Source organism: Microcebus murinus, chromosome 20 (assembly GCF_040939455.1).
Source record: "Microcebus murinus isolate Inina chromosome 20, M.murinus_Inina_mat1.0, whole genome shotgun sequence".
NCBI lineage: Eukaryota > Metazoa > Chordata > Mammalia > Primates > Cheirogaleidae > Microcebus > Microcebus murinus.
Window position 1 is genome coordinate 35,360,865 of NC_134123.1, and position 24,890 is coordinate 35,385,754.

At 60.7% G+C, this 24,890-nt stretch overlaps 1 protein-coding gene across 1 annotated transcript; it reads left to right on the top strand.

Annotated features, from left to right (window-relative positions):
• Positions 1-2,321: 2,321 nt before the first annotated feature.
• CDH15 (cadherin 15) lies at positions 2,322-18,283 on the top strand. Its single transcript, XM_012737270.3, has 14 exons — positions 2,322-2,448; positions 7,049-7,207; positions 8,371-8,526; positions 8,892-9,036; positions 10,845-11,005; positions 11,810-11,938; positions 12,370-12,555; positions 14,154-14,407; positions 15,092-15,234; positions 15,402-15,641; positions 15,878-16,117; positions 16,369-16,505; positions 16,621-16,788; positions 17,603-18,283. Exons 1-14 carry the CDS (start codon positions 2,407-2,409, stop codon positions 17,813-17,815), a joined length of 2,373 nt encoding a protein of 790 aa, XP_012592724.2. The 5' UTR covers positions 2,322-2,406; the 3' UTR covers positions 17,816-18,283.
• Positions 18,284-24,890: the final 6,607 nt, after the last annotated feature.

Here is a 24,890-nt window from a genome sequence, read left to right on the forward strand (position 1 = left end):
GCTCATGGTGGCATTTAAAGCTGTGGGATGAGTGGGAGCCCTGGGACCCCCAGCATTCCCGGGCGGCTGCTGGTGCTCACGGTGCTCACTGCAGCCTGGGAGGGCCTGCACCTGGCCTTGCACTCACGGCCCGGGCACTGGCCGCGGCTGGGTCTGGCCCCGTGCAGGGGACAGCAAGCGGACCGGAAGAGACACGCTTTGGTGATGCCTTGAGACAAAACCCTGAAGGCACGAGGGAGCCGCCTCTGGGACCGGAGGCAGCGCCAAGGGAGGAGCAGCCCGTGCAAAGGCCCTGAGGCCAGAGCATGCCAGGGAGTTCCGGAAACAACGCAGCAAAGAAGGAACTATTCCTCGGGTCCCCGGCCCGGCCCCCCAGTTCACACTCCACCCCCACTCCCACCCCCCCCACCCCCGTCTCAGGCAGTCCTGACCTCCGCTCTCCTCTTCCCAAGCCCAGCCCCACCCAGCTGCCCTCCGCCCCGCCGGAGTCCTTCTAGCCTGCACCTGCACTGTCACTCAGCCCTCGGCCCCGCCCCTCCAGAGGCTCCGCCCCGCCTGGGCAGGAGCTATCACACGCCCCGCCAGAGGCCACCAACGTGTGTCACTCAGCCCTAGGCCCCGCCCCTCCCCGCCCCTTGCCTCGTCAGAGTCCTCCCAAGGGCTGTCACTCAGCCCCGGCCCCGCCCCGCCCCGTGCACATGCCGCTGGGCCCCGCCCGCGCACTCGCGCTGTCACTCACCCATAGGCCCCGCCCCACCCCCTGCCTCGTCAGAGTTCTCCCACGGGATGTCACTCAGCCACGGACCCGGTCCGCCCCCCTCCCCCTGCCCCCCCACCCCCACCCCCGTGTATGTGCTGCCAGGCCGCACCGGCGCACTCGCGCTGTCACTCAGCCACAGGCCCCGCCCATGGCCCGCCCCCGCTCCATCACAGGCCTCCCACGGACTGTCACTCAGCCCCGGCCCTACCCCGTGCACGTGCTGCCAGGCCCCGCCTGCGCACTCGCACTGTCACTCAACACTAGGCCCCACCCTCCGGCCCCGCCCCACCCCGTGCACATGCTGCCCGGCCCCGCCCGCGCACTCGCGCTGTCACTCAGCACTAGGCCCCACCCCCGGCCCCGCCCCGTGCACATGCTACCCGCCCCGCCCGCGCACTCGCGCTGTCACTCATCACTATGCCCCACCCTCGGCCCCGCCCCGTGCACATGCTGCCCGGCTCCGCCCACACACTCGCGCTGTCACTCAGCACTAGGCCCCGCCCCGCCCCGTGCACATGCTGCCCGGCCCCGCCCGCGCACTCGCGCTGTCACTCAGCACTAGGCCCCGCCCCGCCCCGTGCACATGCTGCCCGGCCCGCCGGCGCAGTCGCGCTGTCACTCAGCACTAGGCCCCACCCCGGCCCCGCCCCGCCCCGCCCCGTGCACATGCTGCCCGGCCCCGCTCGCGCACTCGCGCTGTCACTCAGCACTAGGCCCCACCCTCGGCCCCGCCCCGCCCTGTGCACATGCTGCCCGGCCCCGCCCGCGCACTCGCGCTGTCACTCAGCACTAGGCCCCACCCTCGGCCCTGCCCCGTGCACATGCTGCCCGGCCCCGCCCACACACTCGCGCTGTCACTCAGCACTAGGCCCCGCCCTCGGCCCTGCCCCGTGCACATGCTGCCCGGCTCCGCCCACACACTCGCGCTGTCACTCAGCACTAGGCCCCGCCCCGCCCCGTGCACATGCTGCCCGGCCTGCCGGCGCACTCGCGCTGTCACTCAGCACTAGGCCCCACCCTCCGCCCGCCCCACCCTCCGCCCGCCCCACCCCGTGCACATGCTGCCCGGCTCCGCCCACACACTCCCGCTGTCACTCAGCACTAGTTCCCGCCCCTGCCCCGCCCCACCCCGCCTCGTGCACATGCTGCCCGGCCCCGCCCGCGCACTTGCGCTGTCACTCGGCACTAGGCCCCGCCCCGGACCCGCCCAGCCCCGCCCCGCCCCGTGCACATGCTGCCCGGCCTCGCCCGCGCACTCGCGCTGTCACTCAGCACTAGGCCCCGCCCCCGATCCGCCCTGCCCGGTGCACATGCTGCCCGGCCCCGCCCGCGCACTCGCGGTGTCACTCAGCACTAGGCCCCGCCCGCAACCCGCCCTGCCCGGTGCACATGCCGCCCGGCCCCGCCCGCGCACTCGCGCTGTCACTCAGCACTAGGCCCCGCCCCCGACCCGCCCTGCCCGGTGCACATGCCGCCCGGCCCCGCCCGCGCACTCGCGCTGTCACTCAGCACTAGGCCCCGCCCCTCCCTGTGCACATGCTGCCCGGCCCCGCCCGCGCACTCGTGCTGTCACTCAGCGGCTAGCCAGCTTCGCTCCGGGCGGGAGGCTGAAGTCGCTGCCCGCGTCCCGCACCGCCGCTGGCCGCATGGGCGCCGCACTGCTCCTCGCCCTCGGGCTGCTGGCCCAGGTAAGGCACCGGCGCCCGCGGGGTCCCCGCCTCCGGCCCCCGTGTCCCCAGGACCGTCCCGAGCGCCCGGGGACTGTGGGCTGAGGGTCCCGGGTGGGAGCTGGGCCGAGGCCCTAGGCACTGTGGGGTGGGGTGCCCGCGTCCAGGTGGGCTGCAAAGGGAGTGTAACCCGCCTCCTCTTGGACAGATTTTGGGGGACTCGCCCCAGGACTGGGGAGCCCCGCGGGGGACACCAGGAGACCACTTAACTGGCTGTCCTCCTTTGGGGGACAGGGCAGAGCCTCCCCCAACCCCGCTGGGCCTGGGGCTGCCGGTGCTGTGGTGGGGGCAGGGCTAGAGGGTGGCAGGAGACCCCCGAGCTGGGGGAGCTGGGGGTCCTTAGGGACTCCTTGCCCGTGGCCCGAGCTCACGCTGACCCTGGTGGTCTTGGGTGGTGTCCGGGCCCCTGCCTCCACCGCGACCCGGCCAGCAGGGCAGCTGCGGGCTCTGCCGTTCAGGAAGGCCCCACACTCTGCAGTTCCCCTGCGGGGGCGCCCGTGGGAGCTGGGCCCCCCACGCACCCCGCGCCTTGGTGTTCACCTGCAGACCGTAGGGCAGCAGCTGCCCCACAAATCTCGGGTCCCCTGGTACTGTGGTCTTCAGCAATGTGGGCACAGACAGGGCGAGAGGAGGCACAGGCCTCTGCCCCCCCACCCCCACCACGAGCACTCCCTGGATAGGGCCACGTCTCTCAGGCCCTGGGGACCTGGGGGTGGAGGATGTGGCCTCCTGGCCCCTGCCACAGGGTCTGGGCCGAGCCAAGGCCGGGCCTGGCTACGGCTGGGACATCTTCACTTGGAACGGGACGGCCCCTGGTCTCCTGCTTTAGCAGACAATGGGCTTAAGCGGCCACCACTGGGCATCGTGGCTCTAGGGTGGCCAGGCAGCGCTGGACACTGGTGTGGGGTGTGTGAGTCCCTTCCCAGCTCCCACCGAAGGGGGTTCCTGAGCCCCCTTAATTCCCATGGGCCTCCTGGCTCGGCCGGCCAGCTCAGGTTTCAGCTCCTGGTGCCTACCAGGTGCCTGGCCGGCCAGACCCCCAGCAGCGGCCCCCCCAGGGCACCCCTGCTCCAGCCACCTCCCACCCTGCCTTTGGGCATCCACGGCCCCCGCTTAGCAGCAGTGGCCCTGCCGCCACGGCTGCCCACGGCCCGCACCCCTCCAGCCCTGTGTGGTGGGCTCACCCGCCACCCCCTCTGCAGGGCCTGGACCCCTCACCCCTCACTGGCCCCGGGGACAGCATTTGTTCCCTAGCCCCACGCTGGGCGCATGGGGGCCTGGCACTATGGAAACATTCCTGGGGACCCTTCTTCTCTGGGTTTGGGGGTGTCTGCCTTTCAATAGGCCCCAGGTGGACTCCACTGGTGGGCAGGGGCTAGATCCCTCTCTAGGCTCCCTTTCCTCCTGGAGGGCGCCCCTCCCCCACTTCCCTCCCCCAGGGCTATGGCAGAACACCCCTCCCCCCAGACAGCTGGAGGCTGGGGGGTCATGGGGGCTGCAGTGGCTCAAATTAGCTCAGACCACCAAAATATGTCAGTCAGGACCTTGCCACCTCTCCCCCACCTGTCCGGGCTGCCAGACTTTTGTCCTCTCTGTCCAGGCACAAGGTTCTGTGGACACCTGGGCACCCCATCCTCACCTCCGTGAGCCCCCAGGTGGTGGCCTAGCCCAGCAGGGCCATCTCAGACAGCCCCAGGTGGGACCTGGGTACCTGTACATGTCCACGGCTTGCACCTGGGCCTTGGCTGAGGCTCCAGCCTTGCCTGCCCTCTCACCTGTAACACCCTCTGGGCCCCAGAACGTGGGGAGGGAGGTGAGGACCGTGTGTCTTCCCAACAGTCCCCCGACTGCCCCACCACCCCTGGCCACTGGTCCAGCTCCTGGCACCCACCCCAGCTCGGGGATGGGGGAGTGTGGATGGTTCAGAGGGGCCCCGACAGCTGGGCCCATTCCTGACGTGCCGTCCAGCGAGGTGGCCTCGGATTCCAGCCCGGGGAGGGGTTCGGGCCTGAGAAGCCAGTGGGATGTCTGGGCCGGGGGAGGGGGGGCTTCTCGCCCCCTCCCGAGAAAGCCCCACCCACCATCACGTCACTTTCCTGGAGTCTGGAAGCGGCTTCCCTTGGAAAGTGGACACTCCCTCCCCTTGAGCCGGGCAGGGGCTGTGGGGGCCGGGGCGGGGGGCAGTGGCCAAGCCCCGCCACTCAGCCTTCCCTGTGGGTCGATGGAGCCCAGCAGAGCCGTGAGCTGGGTCCACGCCGCAGAGAGGGAGCCGGAGACCTGGTCTCGGCGTCAGTCGGTCCCGCCACCCGGAGACCAGCACCGCCACCCCGGCTCAGGCCCAGCCTACGGAGGCAAAGCACCTGTCGCTGTGCAGGGCGCGGCATGTGGGATTTTCCACCCAGCAGCTCCCTGGGGTTGGGGCTGGGGCTGGGGGTTCAGTCCCAGAGCTTGGCTTCTAGAAGTCTCTTTCAGAGTCCGTGGTTAAGTGTGTGGTCAAGGTCGTAGAGCCTCCCCTTTGGGGAAGGGGGTCCAGGTTGGGGGCACAGGGAGGAAGGTGCCAGAGCCCACGTCCATGAGGTCGACCCCCCAAGTCTTGTGCCGCACCCCCGTGTGTGGGGTCTGCGTGAGCCCGCAGTGGCGTGGGGCCTTGTCCCGGGCAGCGGATGTCCCGGCCCCCTCAGGGCGGCCCCCAGAGCTGCCACGTCTTCTGGGAGGGGGAGGGCTGGGAGCGCAGAGAACCGGCTGCGAAAACCCCCCTGGGAGCCGGTGGGCTGTGGCCTGCCCGCCCTGCCCGCCCACATCCACCACAGCCTCTGATCTGGGGACGGGCCCTGCCAAGGCTCTGCGGCCTCCACTGACCTCTCGAACTTGGGCTGTGGACGGGCCGGGCACCCGGGATTCCCAGGGTCTGCCTTGCAGGCGCCAGCCCAGAGCCAGCCGGGTGGGCACCGTCCGGGACCCCTGGCAGGGGGTGGGGGAGAGGGGCCGGCCCAGGTCTGGTGGCAGCTTCTGCCCCCGCTGGGGTGGCCCGCTCTCCCTCGGCTACACAGGGTTCCCGGAGCCTGAGGCCCCCCCAGCCTCCACCCAGGCCTGGCAGGGGCAGGGGGCAGGGGCAGGCTTTGCGAGTCTCGGGGTTCCCTTGTGAGTGTGGTTCAGGGCCTGGCTTAGGGCGCAGACCCTGGCTCTGGGCAAACGCTCAGCCCCCCAGCCTCTCTCTGGAGCTGTGCGAGGAGGTTACGGGGGCTGCAGGGACCCTGGGGGGGCAGAGAAAGAGAGAGGCAGGCACAGGCACAGAGCAGCCACGGCCGTGTGTTGGACGCAGACCGCATGCCGGGCAGGCAGGTTTCCTCCTGGCAGGAACTCACCCTGCCCTGGAAGTGGCGTCTGCTTTGCTGGTGCAAGAGCCAGCGCTGCCATCTGTCCCCAGTGAGGCCACTGGGGGGGGGGCTGGGAGCCTGCCCCGTCCTCTCCCCACTTCCGGTCTGCAAAGGGTCTGCATCTCTCTGCATGCCTAAGACCCGTGCAGGTGTGAGGCGACCGGCACAGGAGGAAGTAGCCGGGCCCTGCCGGCCAGGTGCAGAGAGCCACCAGGGGACGCCGGCTCTAGTTTTAAGTTGCCGCCTCTTGTCATTCTGCCACCGTGTGTGAGGACCTGCTTCGTGCGGGCCTGGGGACAGGACCTCCAGTAGGCACAGTCCCCGCCACCCCACGGAGTCAGCCTTCCTGGGCACCGCACCCCCGGGTCCTAGAGGCATCTGGGAGCAGGACCCCAGGCCAGGGGAAGTGTCGGCGCCCAGCCGGCCTGCCGTGGGCAGCGGGAACCCTCAGGGGACCCTTCTCCCCTCTGGGCCTTTCGGGCAAGAGCGGGCGTTGACCTGGCAAGTCGGCCAGACCTCAAGAATTCAGGCTGGGAGGAGCCAGGCATGGCCAGGGCCACCCCAGCCTCAGACAGAGCCAGCTGTGGGGGGAGCCGCTGGCCCCAACTTTCTGCCCACTGTGCGGACCCCCGCCAGGCCTCTCACCCCGGGGCTCTGGGGCTGGGTCCTACCGGCCAAGTCCCTGCAGCTGTGCGGACTCATTATGTGGAACCACTGCCGCCTCCGCCTCTCCCAGCCCCGAGTTCCTGGGGAGCCAGAGCTGCCCCCTGTCCACTGGGCCCTCCCTGCCCCCTCTGCCTCCTGGCCAAGGCCTGGAACCTGGGGGAAGGGAGAGGCACAGGGCCCTCAGGTGCCCCTGCCAGCCCACACTCACCTGTGACAACCCTGCCATGGGTCCCTGGACCCCGGGGATCTCAGTGAGAACGGGGGGTGCTTTGGGGGCAGGCCCTTGGGGCTGTGACTTTGGTCCCCCAGGGCCTCCAGCTCAGGGCTCTGACATGGCTGGTCCCAGGTGCCCTGGACGCAGTGTGGGGGCATGGAACTGCCACTCCCGACTCCAGGGAGCCCAGGGGAAGGGCTTCACCCTCGGGAGGTCCTCTTGGGTCCATGGCTCCCAGCACCTGCCTGCACAGGGGGCAGAGCTCAGAGACCGTGCCGTGTGACTGTGTTTCTCTTTGTTGCAGAGCCTGGGCCCGTCTGTGGGCAGCCCCGGGCCGGGGAAACCCAGCATCCTGAACCCCTGGCACCGGCTGCCAGCGCTGGGCCGCGTGCGGAGGGCCTGGGTCATCCCCCCGATCAGCGTGTCCGAGAACCACAAGCGCCTCCCCTACCCCCTGGTGCAGGTGAGCGGCAGGGCCTGGGTCACCCCGGTGGGTCCCCATTCCCAGAAGGTCCCAGAAGGTCTCCCGGGAGCTGCAGGGCCAGAGCCCGGGATTCTCATCCAGGTATGAAGTGCAGCCCCCTCCCTCCCACCGGCCACACGCATGCCGAGCTCGCCCCAAGCTGTAAGCCCTGCGGGTCGTGACTTTTCGTAGTGATTTTATTCATCGGACACAGAGAAGACGTTGGCTGGACCTGTACATACCGTGTTTCCCCAAAAATAAGCCCTACCCATAAAATAAGCCCTAGCAGGATTTCTAAGCATTTACCCAATAGAAGCCCTACCCCAAAAATAAGACCTAATGACGGGCGTGGCTATGCAGCGCATCTGCACAACCCTTGCATGTAGTCGTGGAGCGGGAAAGAAGACAAGCAGCCCTTCTCATCTGCCCCCTCGTGACAGCTACTGTCCCAGAGGTGACCGGAAACGTGCGGGCAGCCCCACCAACAAGGTCGGCTCCTCCTGTCAGGTCCCAGCCATCCTGTGCGTGCTGCAAGCTGAGGCTTTGAGGGAAAAATAACAGATCTTCTGGGAGGCTGAGGTGGGCGGATTGCTCAAGGTCAGGAATTCGAAACCAGCCTGAGCAAGAGCGAGACCCCGTCTCTACTATAAATACAAAGAAATTAATTGGCCAACTGATAGATAAAGAAAAAATTAGCCAGGCATGGTGCTGCATGCCTGTACTCCCAGCTACTGGGGAGGCTGAGGCAGGAGGATCGCTTGAGCCCAGGAGTCTGAGGTTGCTGTGAGCTAGGCTGACGCCACAGCACTCACTCTAGCCTGGGCAACAGAGAGAGACTCTGTCTCAAAAAAAAAAAAAAGAAAAGAAAAATAACACATCCCCTGAACATAAGCCCTGGAGTGTCTTCTTGAGGAACACTAAATATAAGACCCTGTCTTGTTTTCGGGGAAACACGGTACCAGGGTCAACTTCCTGCAGGCTTGAAACGTGTCCCCAGGGACCAGGGTCCCAGGACACCCAGGAGCTGTGCCTGGGATTGGGGCTTTAGGATGGGGACCCCCTCGGGGCTCCGGGCTGCAGAAGGGCCTGGGGGGCTGCAGAGAGGCAGGGACGCCCCCCCCTTCCCTGGGAGCCCCCTCCCCAGCCCATCTCCTGCCCCACAGATCAAGTCGGACAAGCAGCCGCTGGGCAGCGTCATCTACAGCATCCAGGGGCCAGGCGTGGACGAGGAGCCCCGGGGCGTGTTCTCCATCGACCGGCTCACGGGGAAGGTGTTCCTCAACACCGCGCTGGACCGCGAGCGCACAGACCGCTTCAGGGTGGGGGCCTGCCCGGTCGGCCGTTCCCTGGGGGGGGGTAATGCATCCCTCCTCCACCCAGGCTCCTGCCCCAGTCCAAACCACTGCTCCTGCCAGATCTGGGCACCCCAGTGACAGGGGAGTGGGCCCAGGGATTTGGGACCCAGGACCTGCAGCCCGAGGAGGCAGGTGTTGGGGAGCAGGCTCCCATTTAACAGCCGGGCAGGTGGAGGCGGGGCTGGTGGAGGAGGGGCTTCGTTCTGCCGGGGGAGGAGCGGGTGGTCTTAACCACACCCAGCTCTCCATGCCGCTGGCCCCGTTTGGTGGTGGTGGTGGGGTTCACGCCAGGTCACGAAGCAGCATGGGCCCTCGCTCTGCGTGCGCAGCTCCGAGCCTTCGCCCTGGACCTGGGAGGCTCCGCCCTGGAGGACCCCACAGACCTGGAGATCGTGGTCGTGGACCAGAACGACAACCGGCCGGCCTTCCTGCAGGAGGCGTTCACGGGCCGCGTGCTGGAGGGTGCAGCCCCAGGTGAGGCGGGCGCTGGCGCAGTCAGGGGCTGGGGCTGGGTCGCAAGTCCCGGCTTTTCCTTATGCAGGAATTCCAGAGCCCTTCAAAGAGTCTGAAAATAAGTAAAGAGGGTCTCCGAGACAGAATTTCCACAGGTCAACTCGAGCCCCTCGAATCCCAATACAATTTCAAATCCAAAAATCAGAGCCTCAGGGTGGGGCTTTTTCAGGGGTCTTGCTCTTCCCCCCAAAGCAAACGACCTCCCCCTCCTGCTCTGGGGGCGTCTAGAGACAGGCAGACCCACCTCGCCCTGTACTCGCGCACCTGGACCCGGCCGCGGGGCTCTGTGGCCTGGCAGGTGCCCGGGGACTGTGAACTGTACCCCTAGCCCCTGCTCAGGCTTTGAGAATTGGATCCAATCTCCCGGGTTTGGGTGTGGCAGATGAGATCTGGGCGGGGAGTCCACGGCAGCGCCTCCTGGGTGGGCGTCTGGTGTGGCACCTGGTCGGGTGGCACCTGCTGGGCTCACTTGTGAGGTCACGGTTTTCCCTCTGCAATTATAAATGCCTTGCGGGCAGGCAGGGGGCGGTCCTTTGTGCAAACGTCCCTGATTCAGCATCCACCGGTGGATTGTGGTCACGATCAGTGGTTGTTACTAACATGGTTACCAAAGGTGGCGTTTGAGTCCCGTCTTCTTCCTCCGCTTGCTACACAGTAGGACTTCCCTCTCACGTGTGGGTTTTTGTGTGTTCCACGCGTGCACATCTGTGTGGGCCGGTGGCTGAGTCCTCAGTGTCACTTCCTGGTGCTCACGTTGGCCCAGACTGGCTGGTGGAGCCACCTGGCCGGCTGCGGTCTGGGCCCTTCCAGCAGACACAGCTGGGGAATGTGCATGTGCAGACACGTGTGTAGGTGTGTGCACGTGTGTATACATGTGCGAGTGCCTGTGTGTATGCACGCATGTGTGTGTGTGCATGGACACAGCAGTGTGCACGTTCACATGTATACGTGTGTGTACTCCTGTGTTTACATGTATGTGCAGGTGTGTTCACACGTCCATCTTCCTCACAACTCGCCCGTCCTCAGGGGCACCCCCACCTCCAAGCCCACTCCACGGGGTCTCTCTCTCCCCTCCGCCCGCGTCCGTGGCTCTTTGATGGGAGAGACCTGGCGTCTGGCTCCTGACACAGGGAAGGGGCTGACAGGCTGACAGCTTCCCATCCCACCTCTGCGGATTTACCTGGTGGGCTGGAGTCTCCAAACAGCTCTTAACCCTTCGAGTGCTGGGCCAGGTCTGATGCTTACTCCTGTTCATCCTGCTCAGTCCCTGATGGGCCGAGCCCCAGAAGGACCCTCTGGCCCAGAGCAGCCCCGCAGGGAGCCCCCAAAGCCCGTCCTCCCGCCCTGCCTGGTCCAACGTTCGTACGCCGGAGCCAGGCATGGGTCAGGCCTAAACCTGGTCGTCAGAGGGAAGGTGGTGACAAGCAGGCCGGCCCCCCTCCCACGTGTCCCCTGTCACTGTGGGGGCTGGGGCTGCCCGGTACTCCTGGGCAGGCCCTGGGGCGGCTCCTGGAATCTGGCGCCGTGTCCGATGCCCCAACCGCACAAGCCCAGCAGAGGGGCCACGTCGGAGTTCCCACAGGACGCCCCGGTGCGCTGGGCTGCAGCAGGCAGGGAGAAGCGTGTGGGCCGGGGCTGGCGCGTGCTGCTGGCGGCCTCAGCAGTGGGGAGGATGCGACCCCAGCTGCACCGGGCCGGTGGGACCCAGGGGGCCTGTGCACACCGAGCGTCCCCGCCACGGCGGCCCACACACCTCCCCGCCCTTCCAGGCACCTTCGTGACCAGGGCGGAGGCCACGGACGCGGACGACCCCGAGACGGACAACGCGGCCCTGCGGTTCTCCATCCTGCCACAGGGCGGCGCCCAGCTCTTCAGCATCGACGAGCTCACAGGGGAGATCCGCACCGTGCAAGTGGGGCTGGACCGCGAGGTGAGGCGGCGCTCGGACGCCGGCGGCACGGCTGGTGCTGGGTGTGCGGGGCCGGCGGTGAAGGCTCACGCGGGGCGGGCGAAGCCGCTGGCCGGCAGGGACGACAACTGCGCCCCCCACCGTGGGTGGCAACAGGTGCCAAAGGCACTGGCCACGCTGGCCCTGCCCAGCCCTCAGTGGGGTTTCTGTCCCACCCTGCAGAGAGCCTCCCAGCCCCCTTGCCTGCAAACTGGGGGCGCCCTGGCTTGGGAGGGGTGTCTTTCCAAGGGGCCCCGCCCTGGCTTCTTAGCAACCACTCCCTGGCGCCCAGGACTCACTAACTTCTGTCCGCCCTTTGCACGCCATTCCTGTGTCAGGCCCCGCCGCCCCACGGCCAGGCTTCATGGCCCCCTGGAGACCCACCCTGCGCCACCACCTCTGGGAAGCCCTCTTTGGTTTCTCCCACAGCCGCCTGCGTGGGGCTCTGTAGGCCACGCGCTGCGTTACGTGGTCTTTGTCCGTCGCGTCTCTGTCCCTGCCTCTCACCGCGGCCCCCACAGCAGGGGTCCCTTTGTGTCCAGTATACAGTAGGTGCTCTGTAAATGCTGATGCGACACCCTCTGCGTACGTACTCACAGGCTGGGGCAAAGTCTGTGGTTGACGAGGATGTCACCGGGCCCCGTGTGCTCGGAAGCAGGCGGGGTTCTCAGAGCTGCGTGTGGGCTCCTGACACCCACCGGCGCCCATGCGGGTTGGCCAAGCCCTGCCCAGCCCGGGCCCCACCTGGGCGCCTCACCCTCCGACCCCGTGTCCTGGCGTCCACAGGTGGTCGCCGTGTACAACCTGACCCTGCAGGTGGCCGACATGTCCGGAGACGGTCTCACTGCCACCGCCTCCGCCATCATCTCCGTGGATGACATCAATGACAATGCCCCGGAGTTCGCCAGGGACGAGGTGACGCCACTTCCCCCCCCCTTGGGTTCCTGGCGGGGGTGGGGGCCCCACTCGGGGCTGGCAGCTGCTTGGGGAGGACCTTTGCGTGCATAACCACCAGCCCAAGCTAGCGGTCTGCAGAGCTGGCCGTGCAGGAGCATGTAATGAAGTCAGGAGCTGGGGGAGGCCCCAGGGCCCCCCCAGGAGGAGAAGATGGCACAGGGCGAGGTGCCGGCGTGAAGCTGAGCCCATAGAAGGGCAATTGGGGTCCCTGGAGGCAGCAACTCGGGGAAACAGACCAATCTGGAGGTCGCCCGGTGGACGGCAGCCATGCTGGGTGGGAGGGAGGGATCTCCGTGGTGAGGGTACTGTGGTGAGGGCCGGGCCACGTGCCTCGGGGGACCCCCGCCACGCTCCCCCTCCCTGTGGCTGACGGGGTCTGGGCTCCCCAGTTCTCCATGGAGGCCCCGGAGGCCGTCAGCGGTGTGGACGTGGGGCGGCTGGAAGTGGAGGACAGGGACCTGCCCGGCTCCCCCAACTGGGTGGCCAGGTTCAGCATCCTGGGAGGTGACCCAGACGGGCAGTTCGCCATCCGCACGGACCCCAAGACCAACGAGGGTGTGCTGTCCGTGGTGAAGGTGAGCAGCACCCTGGCATACTCCACTCCCCAGCCCGGGGGGGGGGGGGCTGGCACACCCCAGGCCAGCTGCGCTTCCTGGGTCCTTCCCCTGGGGCGGCCTCCCCTGGCCTCGGAGGACCAGTGAGAGGACACAGAGGAGGGTTGTGGAGGCTCAGCCCCGGGACTGGGCACGCTGGCTCTGCAGGTCCCAGGCCACGCTGGCCACGGGTGGGAGGGACACCTTATACGGTAGCCCAGATTGACAGCACTAGTCCTCTCTATATATGTAATCCACGCGTAAAAGTACTGCTGCACGCTTGTGTTGGAGCCAGTGGGGATACATGTGTGCAGATATATGTTGATGTTGATATAGTAAGAGATGATTGGCCGGGCTTGGTGGCTCACGTCTGTAATCCTAGCACTCTGGGAGGCCGAGGAGGGCGGATTGCTCGAGGTCAGGAGTTCGAAACCAGCCTGAGCAAGAGCGAGACCCCGTCTCTACTATAAATAGAAATAAATTGGCCAACTAATAAATATAGAAAAAAAAATTAGCTGGGCATGGTGGCACATGCCTGTAGTCCCAGCTACTCGGGAGGCTGAGGCAGGAGGATTGCTTGAGCCCAGGAGTTTGAGGTTGCTGTGAGCTAGGCTGATGCCACGGCACTCACTCTAGCCTGGGCAACAAAGTGAGACTCTGTCTCAAAAAAAAAAAAAAAAAAAAAAGAGAGAGAGAGAGATTATTGCTAGGGATTGGTTCGTGCAATTGTGGGGTCTGGCTGGGGCAAGTCTGAAACCATCAGGGCAGTTGGAAACCAGGTGAAACTCCGCTGCAGTCTGGAGGTGGAATTTCTTCTTCCCCAGAGAACCACAGTTTTGCCCTTAAAGCCTTCACCTGACTGCAGGAGGCTCACCTGCCTTACTCAGAATAATCTCCCTTATCTATTGTTTTATTTTTATTTATTTATTTATTTAGAGACAAGAGTCTCACTGTGTTGCCTGGGCTAGAGTGCCAGGGCATCAGCCTAGCTCACAGCAGCAACCTCAAACTCCTGGGCTCAAGCAATCCTCCAGCCTCAGCCTCCCGAGTAGCTGGGACTACAGGCATGCGCCCGGCTAATTTTTTTTATATATTTTTAGTTGGCCAATTAATTTCTTTCTATTTTTAGTAGAGATAGGGGTCTCGCTCTTGCTCAGGCTGGTCTCGAACTCCTGACCTCGAGCGATCCTCCCGCCTCGGCCTCCCAGAGTGCTAGGATGACAGGCATGAGTCACCGCGCCTGGCCAATCTCCCTTATCTAAAGTCCGCTGGCCACAGAGGCTGGCCACACCTCTCCCGCACCTCCTCAGCAGCCCCCGGACTGGTTCTGTCTGGCCCACGGGGCCGTCCCCAACCCCCCACCCCCCGCAAATTCATTTTGAGTGATGGGTACTTATTTTACTATCTTATATTACTCTTTGTGCCTTTCCGTCGGTGTAATTTTTATTTCTTTAAGGTTAAAAGGGGAAGAAGGGAAGGAGGGCTCTCAGGACAGACCCAAGGCGCGGCTCCCCCTGGGGGACCGTCTCTGGGTGCCCAGACCTGAGCTCTAGCAGGTGACAGCCCCGCCCCTCCCACAGCCCCTGGACTTCGAGAGCTGCGAGCTCTACCAGCTCACCGTGTCTGTGCAGAACGAGGCCCCGCTGCAGGCGGCCGCCCCCAGGGCCCAGCGGGGCCAGGCCCGGGTCACCGTGCACGTGCGGGACATCAATGAGGCCCCCATGTTCCAGGAGAACCCGCTTCGGACCAGCCTGGCCGAGGGGGCTCCGCCAGGGACCCCCGTGGCCACCTTCTCCGCCCAGGACCCCGACATGCAGCAGCTGCAGAGGCTCAGGTGGGGCTCAGTTGGGGCCCCAGCATGGGGCAGGCGGCAGCTGCCAGCCCGACTCCTGCTGAGGTCACCGAGGGCTCCTGGGCTCTGGGGGGCGGAGGGTGGAGGAGGGGCTGTCTGTCTCTGGGTTTCTGAGGGTCCCAGGGTCTCAAGTCCCACACATGCCTGTGTGTGTGTGTTGGGGTGGCCGTGCCCCATAGTGGGGGGCTGGGCAGCTGGTGCACACTGACGCCCCCCCACCCCCCCATCTGTTCCTGCCAGCCGTGTCCAGCTCTGTCCGGCAGGCCCTGGTCCCCCGGGGCTGGCTGTCATTGTCTTAATTTCTCGCTCCTCATCTGGTCCTGTGTCTGGCTTCACGTCACACGCAAATGGGCCCAGTGCCGACTGGGGTTCAATCCGGGCTGTCACCCAGTTGCCACAGGGCCCTGGCAGCTCACCTGCCCTCCCTGAGCCTCAGTTTCCTCATCTGTCAGTTGGGACAGGGGAGAACTTGCCTCAAAGACTCAGAAGGTGCTGGGTAACCACAGCAGGGCCACATGGGCTGTGTGTGTGCATGTGTGTGTGATGTATGTGTAGGGTGTGTGTAAGGGGTGTGGCTTTGCCATGTGGCCACACTCCTGGGGGTCCCCCGCGTAAGCTCAGGACACCTGCCCTACCCCTCCCCTCCCCTCCCCTCCCCCACAACAGCTACTCCAAGGACTATGACCCTGAGGACTGGCTGCAGGTGGATGGAGCCACAGGCCGCGTGCAGACGCAGCGCGTGCTCAGCCCCGCCTCCCCCTTCCTCAAGGACGGCTGGTACCGGGCCATCATCCTGGCCCTGGACGACGGTGAGCCGCCAGCCCGCCCCTGGCTTCGGGGCTCTCTGACCTGGCTTTGCCCTGGCTGGACAACCCAGTTGTGCACGCCCTGGGGCTCAGCGCTGTGCCCCCTCTGAACAGACTGGCGGGGTGGGCCTGGGCGGGGACACTGAGCCCACCTGCCCCTCCGCCCGCAGCCTCCCCGCCAGCCACAGCCACGGGCACCCTGTCGGTGGAGATCTTGGAGGTGAACGACCACGCCCCCGTGCTGGCGCCGCCGCCACCAGGCAGCCTGTGCAGTGAGCCGCACCAGGGCCCCGGGCTCCTCCTGGGCGCCACGGACGAGGACCTGCCCCCCCACGGGGCCCCCTTCCACTTTCAGCTGAGCCCCAGGCTCCCGGAGCTTGGCCGGAACTGGAGCCTGAGCTCGGTCAACGGTGCGCTGCCTCCTCCTCCTCCACCGGGACCTGGGGGGTCGCGGCTTCGGGGTCCTGCCGCGTGTGCGCCCCACGGCTGCACCCTGGGCGGGGTGGGCTTGCTTACGGTGCCCAGTGGACGGATGGGAAACTGAGGTCCAGGATCTCCGGTTGTCCACCCCGTCCAGGCGCGAGGGGGCAGGCGAGGTGGGGGGCCGGTTGGGAAGGCCCTCGCTCACCGCAGGCGCCCTCCTCAGTGAGCCACGCGCGCCTGCGGCTGCGGCACCAGCTCCCCGAGGGCCTGCACCGGCTCAGTCTGCTGCTCCGGGACTCGGGACAGCCGCCCCAGCAGCGCGAGCAGCCGCTGAACGTGACCGTGTGCCGCTGTGGCCAGGACGGCGCCTGCCTTCCGGGGGCCGCGGCGCTGCGCGCGGGGGGCGCGGGCGTCAGCTTGGGCGCCCTGGTCATCATCCTGGCCAGCGCCCTACTGCTGCTGCGTGAGTGCCCCGTGCCCTCGGCCTCCCCTCCCCCACCCCGCCCTGCGACCCAGCCCCGGCTCTGTACCCCTGCCCTGGGCCTCCGCTTCCCGGCCCTGGCCCCGCCCCATGTCCTTGGTCTCCATTTCCCCACCCCGGACCCTGCGCCGCACCCTCGGTCCCGCCCCCATTCCCCCCGGCTCTCAAACCCCGCGGACCCCCACCCGGACCCAGGAACCCCACCGGCCCCAGCCTCTGTCTTGTGCCCCCAGTGCTGGTCCTGCCCGTGGCGCTCCGAGCGCGGATGCGGCGGCGTTCGCGGGGCAAGGGGCTGCTGCTCGGGCCCCAGGACGACCTTCGGGACAACATCCTCAACTACGACGAGCAGGGAGGCGGGGAGGAGGACCAGGTTGGGGAGGGGCCTCCCCCAGGTGGCCCCGGGAAGGAGGAGCGGGCAGTGGGGCGGGAACCCCAGGCGGGCCTTCCCAGTGGCCAGGGCTGAGCTCCACCTCCCTTGCCCGCAGGACGCCTACGACATAGCCCAGCTGCGCCACCCTGCAGAGCTGAGCGTGCGGGGCGTCCCCCTGGGCCGGCCGCCGCTGCGCCGCGATGCCCCCTATGGCCGCGCGCACCCCCAGGCCTCGCGAGCGGTGCCCACCAGCCCCGCCGACATCGCGGACTTCATCCATGACGTGGGTGCTCCGGGGACGCACAAGTACACTCGCGGGCACTGGTGCACAGACACTGCATGTGTACATGTGTGCGCATCTGTGCACGTACACATACGGGCGTGGCGTGTACATACACGCGGGCACAAACACATGTGCACACACGCTAAGCCTGTCCAGAGATGCTGTGTTCTGTCGGGTTCTAGTGGGTGAGCTCACCAGAGGGACCCCGAAGACAGGCAGGGTCCCCCAGGCTTGGGTCGCGCAGCCTGGAGCCGGCTCTGGCTACCCAGGAAGGGCTTGGCAAGCGGGGGTGGGGCACATCCCCCCCACGGAGCCACTGGGGCGTCCCCAGGTCTTTGTCTTTCTGTGTTAATGACACAGTAGATGCCAACGTGGGAAATGCATGGGGGGGCAGCAGGAGAGGGGCACACAGATGACCTTCCCCTACACCTGCCTGCATGCTCGGCTAGGAGAAAGCCCCAGCACACGCATGGGGCTGCCTGGGGCGTGGCAGGCACAAGGTCTGGTTGGGAGCACGTGTCCCCACAGCTGAGAGGACAGAGGTGGAGACAACACCCCGGAAGGCAGACCCGCTGGTCCGATGGATGGGGGTGCCCAGGTGGCCTCGTTTCTGAAGCAGACCAGGGCACAGTGGCAGGGGCAGCTCACAGTCCTTGGGGGAAGGGCTGGCCCTAACTCCCAGGAAGAAGAGCTCAGGCCTCGGCAGCCCTCCTGTGCCGGTGCCTCGGGCCACCGTGCCCTGGGCTGTGGCTGGGCGGGGGAGGGCGCCCGCTGGCCCCTGCGTGGTCCTGAGCTCCTCGGAACCTCTTGGCAGGGCTTGGAGGCTGCGGACAGCGACCCCAGCGTGCCGCCCTATGACACGGCTCTCATCTATGACTACGAGGGGGACGGCTCCGTGGCCGGGACTCTGAGCTCCATCCTGTCCAGCCTGGGTGACCAGGACCAAGATTATGACTACCTCAGGGACTGGGGCCCGCGCTTCGCGCGGCTGGCGGACATGTACGGGCACCCGTGGGGGTCGGACTAAGGGCCTGGACTTGGCCGTGGTGATGTGGCCACTGGGCCAGGGAGGGAGGCTTCCTCCTGGGCACTCCTCCGCCAGCGGCAGAGGGCACCTGCCCGACCGTGGGGGGCCGTCTGGACACACCAGCTCCAGGCAAAGTGGCAGAGGTGGCCTCCGACCAGGCAGCCTGAGGGCACCCGGCCCCACACCATGGGCCCCGAGTGGCCTCCTCCGGGAAGGGCCCAAATCCAGGACGCAGGACTCAGGGTGCGGAGGGGGCGGCTGGGGAGGCGCCTTCCTGCTTGTGTAGCAAGTGTTGCCCTGAGTCTCCCCGCTGGGGTCACACACCCCTTTTCCCACCTGTGCCTCCCGTGAGCGGACCTCCTCTTTGTACGAAAGCGAGCAGCCCCTGGGTAAATCGCAACGGAAAACGTGCTAGTCTCTGCAGTGCGGCCGGCGGGACGGAGGGAGCGCTGGGCCGTGGAGGGCTGAGGGGCGGGTCCTGGGTGCGCGGGGGCGGGGCTTGGGCGCTCAGGTGCGCACGTTGCGCCCGGCTGCGCTGGGGCCTCCGCTGCGAGCTCCAGAACCCGGGCCCGACCTGGCGAGCCCGAGCCAACCTGAGGCCGGGGCCGGGACCGCTTCCACAGGTGGGCGACGCCGGGCGGTGGGGGCCTTGGGCGTCCCAGGGCGGGGAAAGGGAGGCTGGGAGGGCTGCGCCTTCCTCTGCGTCTCGGCACTTGGCAGGTTACTAGACGATTCTTCTGCGAGGTCCTCTTCCAAGTCACTTTGTCACCGTCTGAATCAGTCTGTGAATTTTCTGGCAATGGTATCATCGCATTCCGCATTCGGTGGGGAGAGTGGACGCGAGTGTCCGCTTCCTAGAACAAGTAAGGTCGCAAGGGGTTTTTTTGTTTGTTTGTTTTTTGAGACAGAGTCTCACTCTGTCGCCGGGGATGGAGCGCAGTGGCGTCATCACAGCTTGCTGCAGCTTCCAACTCCTGGGCTCCAGCGATCCTCCCGCCTGGGCCTCCCACAGTGCTGGGACTGAGCCACCGCTCTGGGCCCAGGTCGCATTCGTCCTCCACTCTGGTTTCTTTGTGATAGCACAGTGAGGAAAATCACACTGGACGCTATGCGGTGGTACTCACACTTTCCTAAGTACTAGTTGGCTTGCTTTTGCTTTGAGAATGGTCTCTGTATTGGCATTAAAATTCCTCATCAGCAGTATTTGACATTTAAGAACGCTATTGGGGGGGGGGCGGCTCACGCCTGTAATCCTAGCACTCTGAGAGGCCGAGGCGGCGGATTGCTCAAGGTCGGGAGTTTGAAACCAACCTGAGGAAGAGCGAGACCCATCTCTACTATAAATAGAAATTAATTGGCCAACTAATATATATAGAAAAAAAATTAGCCGGGCATGGTGGCGCATGCCTGTAGTCCCAGCTACTCGGGAGGCTGAGGCAGGAGGATCGCTTGAGCCCAGGAGTTGGAGGTTGCTGTGAGCTAGGCTGACGCCACGGCACTCACTGTAGCCTGGGCAACAAAGTGAGACTCTGTCTAAAAAAAAAAAAAAAAAAAAAAAAAGGACGCTATTAGCTTGTTTTAAAGTGTTATTGAAGTTAAATTCATCGAACACCATTCTAAAGTGGACAAGTCGGTGTCACGGAGCACGTTCAAATGTGACGGCATCACCGTCGCGCTGCACAGGGACAAACTGTCCATCAGGTGGACGTGGGGGGAAAAGGAAAGTTTCCAAAATGCTTCATCACCAGGAAACCCGTACCCATTCAGCAGTCGCTGCATGTCTGCACCCTTTTTTTTTCTTTTAGAGTAATCTAAGATTTAAATTCAAAAATTTTTTTAATGATGTCAAAATGTACACAATAGGAAACTTACTATTTTGTCTGATAGTATAGCCTTCCATCCTGCACTTTTTGTTACTAATTGCCTGGAGTATCTTTTTCCATCCTGTCACTTTTAGTCTATTTGTGTCTTTGTATCTCTATTGAGTCTCTTCTAGACAGCATATAGTTGGATCACATGTTTTTGTCAATTCTGCCAATCTCTTGTGTTGTGACTGGAGAGTTTAATCCACTTAAACACGATGAGGAGGTGCTTCTGTCATTGTGCTTTTTGTTTTCCATGTGCCTTACAGCTTTGTGGTCCTGCATTTCCATCTTCTGTGTCTAGTTGACTTTTTGTAGCAATGTTGAAATTCCTTTTTTATTTCTTTTTGTGTAAATTCTGTGGCTGTTTTCTTTTTGAGACAGAGTCTCACTTTGTTGCCCAGGCTAGAGTGAGTGTCGTGGCATCAGCCTAGCTCACAGCAACCTCAAACTCCTGGGCTCAAGCAATCCTACTGCCTCAGCCTCCCGAGTAGCTGGGACTACAGGCATGCACCACCATGCCCGGCTAGTTTTTATATATATATATTAGTTGGCCAATTAATTTCTTTCTATTTATAGTAGAGACGGGTCTTGCTCTTGCTCAGGCTGGTTTCAAACTCCTGACCTTGAGCTATCCACCTGCCTCAGCCTCCCAGAGTGCTAGGATGACAGGCATGAGCCACTGAGCCCGGCCGTGTAGCTGTTTTCTTTGTGGTTACCATGGGGATTACCTTTAACATCCCAAAGTCATAACACCCTCAGGTGAATTTATGCCAGCCTGGCTTCCATGACATAAAAACTCCGCACCTGTACAGTTCCAGCTCCACGTCTTTATATGTTGTGTGCTCAAAATTATAAACTAATTATTTAAAGTTCATTAGTTTCTTAAAGTATGTAGGACAAGAAATGTGGAGTTAGAAACCAAAGTTAGGCAGGGTGAGGTGGCTCACGCCTGTAATCCTAACACTCTGGGAGGCTGAGGTGGGAGGATCGCTCGAGGTCAGGAGTTCAAAACCAGCCTGAGCAAGGGTGAGAGCCCATCTCCACTAAAAATAGAAAGAAATTAATTGGCCAACTAAAAATATATAGGAAAAATAAGCTGGGCATGGTGGTGCATGCCTGTAGTCCCAGCTAACTCAGGAGGCTGAGGCAGGAGGATTGCTTGAACCCAGCAGTTTGAGGTTGCTGTGAGCTAGGCTGACACCATGGCACTCTAGCCCCGGCAACAGAGTGAGACTCTTGTCTTGGGGAAAAAAAAAAGTTTCTTCTTTTTTTTTATGGCTTGAGATCTCATTTTTTTAATGCTGAATGATATTGCATTCTCTGGATGTACCACAGCTTATTTAATCCATTCACTACTGAGGGACATCTTGGTGGCTTCCAAGTTTTAGAAATTCTGAATAGAGCTGCTGGAAACACGTGTGTGCAGGTTTGGTGTGAACATAAGTTTTCAACTCCTTTGGGTAGATACCAAAGAGCACAAATGCTGAATTGTATGGTACGAATGTTTCGTTTTGTAAGGAATTGCCAAACTGACTTCCAAAATGACTGTGCCTTCCCACCTGCACTGAGTTCCTGCTCTCCCACATCCTTGCTACCTATTGGTGTCGTCAGTGATCCAGACTGTGTCCACACTAATGAGTAAACAGTGGTACCTCCTTGTGTCCACACTAATAAGTAAACAGTGGTACCTCCTTGTATCCACACTAATGGGTATACAGCAGTATCTCATTGTGTCCATGCTAATAAGTATGCAGTGGTATCTCATTGTGTCCCCATTAATGGGTATACAGTGGTGTCTCATGTTATAATTTGCATTCCCCTGGTGCCATATAATGCGAAGCACCGTTCCATTTGCTTATCTGCCATCTGTTTACCTTCTTTGCAGAGGTGTCTGTTCGCATCTTTGGCTCATTGTTAATTGGGTTTTTATTGTTGAATTACAAGAGCTCTCTCTGTATTGTGTAGAATGGTCCTTTATTAGATCAGTCTTTTGTGCATATTTTCTCCTGGTCTGTGGCTTTGTTTTTATTCTCTTGGCTGTGTCTTTTTTTTTTTATTTTTTAAGAGACAGGTCTTGCTGTGCTGTCCAGGCTGGTCTCTAGCTGTCTGCCCCAGCCTCCCCAGTAGCTGGGAATACAGGTGCCAGCCACCATGCCCCACAGTGTCTTTCACAGAGCAAAAACTTTGAATTTTTATAAATTCCAGCTTATCCGTTCTTCCTTTCATAGATTGTGCCTTTGGTGTTGCATCTAAAGAGTCAACAGACCGAAGGTCATCTTGATTTTTTTCTGTGTTATCTCGTAGGAGTTTTATAGCTTTGTGTATTACATTTAGGTCTGATTTCCATTTCGAGTTAACTTTGTGAAGAGTATGAACTCTGTGTCTAGATGCCCTTTGTGGCATGTGGACGTCCAGTTGTCCCAGAGCCACCTGCTGAAACGAGTATCTTTGCTCTGTTGTGTTTCCTTTGCTCCTCTGTCGAAGACCAGTTGGCTATATTCTTGCAGGCCTCCTTCTGGGCTGTTGTGTTCCGTGGATCTGTGATCTGTCCTATCCCTGGTACCACAATGTCTGAACTACTTTATAATCAGCCTTGAAGTCAAGCACCACTGGTCCTCCAACTTTGTTCTCCTTCAATCCTGGGTTGGCTTTTCTGGGTGGTTTCTTTCTCCAAAATAATTTTAGAATCACTTTGTCAATATCCACAAAAGAACTTCCTGGGGTTTTGGTTGGGATTGCATGGAACATATGGATCAAATTGGGAAGGATGGGCATCTTGACAACGTTGAGTCTTCCTGCCATGGGATATCTCTACAATTATTTAGTTCTTTGATTTCTTTGATCAGTTTTATAGTTTTACTCATATCTATTTTATATATATTTTTTGGATTTATACTTAAGCATTTTATTTTGGGGGATGCTAATGAAAATGGTATTGTATTTTTAATTTCAGATTCTACTTGTTCATTCTTGGCATACAGGAAAGTGATTGGCTTTTGTTTATTAACATTGTATCCTGCAACTTTGCTATACTTGCTTATTAGTTTAGAAGGCTTTTTGTCTATTCTTTGTTTTTTTTTTACATAAGTGATCATGTCATTTGGGGAAAAGACCAGTTATATTTCTTCCTTCTCAATTTGCATATCTTCAACAACAACATGAAATGAGGACTTGTGTGGGTGTGCATAGAAACAGGGTGTGGGTCACTTTAATTTCACAGGCAAATGCCAGAATGGTCTGTTTTAAGGAAGTGGCAGGAAGCAGAGAGCCCCATCTGCTAAGCAAGAGAGATGCCTCTACATCCTCATCTCTGGCCATGGTATGGGCTGCTTGGGTGCGGTGTTCTCGTGCCCAGCAGCAGCCTTTGCTATGTCCTTCCCGTTACATGGTTTCATTGCCCGTTTGATAGAGTTAAGGTCGAATAGTCCTGCACATATTACATTTTGGGTTGTCCCTCTGTCCTTGATTTTTTTTAATTAAGTATGTGAAAGGTGGTCCTACTAATAACCTAACAGAGGAAAATAAACTATCAAACGGAAGGTAAGAGAAATGAACTCACAGCATATAGTTGCCGCTCCAAAGGAAACTCACAACACAACTACCCCCTGTTTTAATTAAAACTCCTGTAGCCTAACTTGTTATCTCTAAGACTTTGTTTTCTCAGCCTTGAGGAGCACTAAGTGGACCATAGGGGTACAAACTCCCCACTTCAGTTCCTGCCAAAAGCCAGATTCCAAGGACTCAGATAAAATCAGCTTCACAGAGGAAGAAAAAAAAAAGAGCACCTACAACTGCTTCACAGTTGCTTCTGTTATCAGTCCGCTGAAGCAGAGTTTTAAAAAGCCATTTTTGCCCTTTAAAACCACTCAGCCACTTTTCCTTAACTGCCTGGCACTACCCTCTACCTGTTCTTCAGTTCCGTGGCCAAAGTCAGTCAGTCAGTCAGTCAGTCTTTCTCTCTCTTTTTCTCTCTCTCCCCCCTCTTGCTATCTCTCTTTTTCTCCTGGGAAAATAAATTAATATTGTACTTCTTTCTATCCTAAATTTTGAGACTTCTTTCTTACCCACACCGTGAGCACCTTGTAAATATTCACCCTTCATTAAGTAAAGAATAATCACCAGCACTGGATGGAAAGGCATGCTCAAAGTGGTTCCCCTCTCCCTATCTTTTCCACCCTGTCCTCATCCCACTGTCCTGTTCAACCTGTTCCCATCCATCCTTTGCAGGTGCTGGATCTTACTATTCTGAACAATCCTATCTGTGTTTCCTTATATTCAATATAAACAGATATATATTTTATTATTATCCATTTTTCTTAAAGAAAAACTTTCATACCATAGATACTGTTTTGCAGTTTGCATTTTCACTTAACAGTATACCTTGGAAATCGCTCCACATGAGTTCACAGTGCACTCCTCCAATCATTGCTATAGCTGCATAGCACTCCACTGGGTAACACTGAGCTACTCCATTCCTGGAGGGCATTTAAGGCATTCAAAATTGTCATTGCAAACAGTGCTGCAATTACTAATCTTGAGCATTTTTTATTTTTAAAGGTTTGTATTCAGGACAAATTCTTAGAAGTAGGATAGCTGGATTTCACCTGTAGTTGTTAGCTATTGCCAAATCTCCTGTAAACTAGGCAGCCTCCAAATTGGCCTCAATAATCCCTGCTCCCCAGTATTTATACTGCTGTGTAATCCTCTCACATTTTACCAGAGGTGGTCTAGTGACCAGCAGAATATAGCAGAGGTGATATTAGGTCACTCCCAAAATTAGCTTATAAAACACCATGTGCATATAGAACCTCAATGGAGTCCAAGAGTGAAAACAATCTTGAAAAAGAGCAATGTTGGAGGACTCACATCTCCTGATGTCAAAGGTTACTACAAAACTCAAGTAACTAAAGCAGTATAGTACTGGCATATAGACAGAAATATCAACCAGTGTCACAACAGCAAGATCCCAGAAATAACCCTCACCTGTATACTCAAATGGGTTTGGATGGTGGTGCCAAGACCATTCAATGTGGAAGGGTTGCTGGGACACAGCCACTGTGGAAAACAGTATAGAGGTTTTACTCAAAAACATGAGAAATCATCATGGTCCCTAAGACCCTGCAATCCCACTTCTGGGTATATATATATATCCAAAGAAACGACATGAGTATCTTGAAAAGACATCTGTAACCCATATTCACAGTAGACAA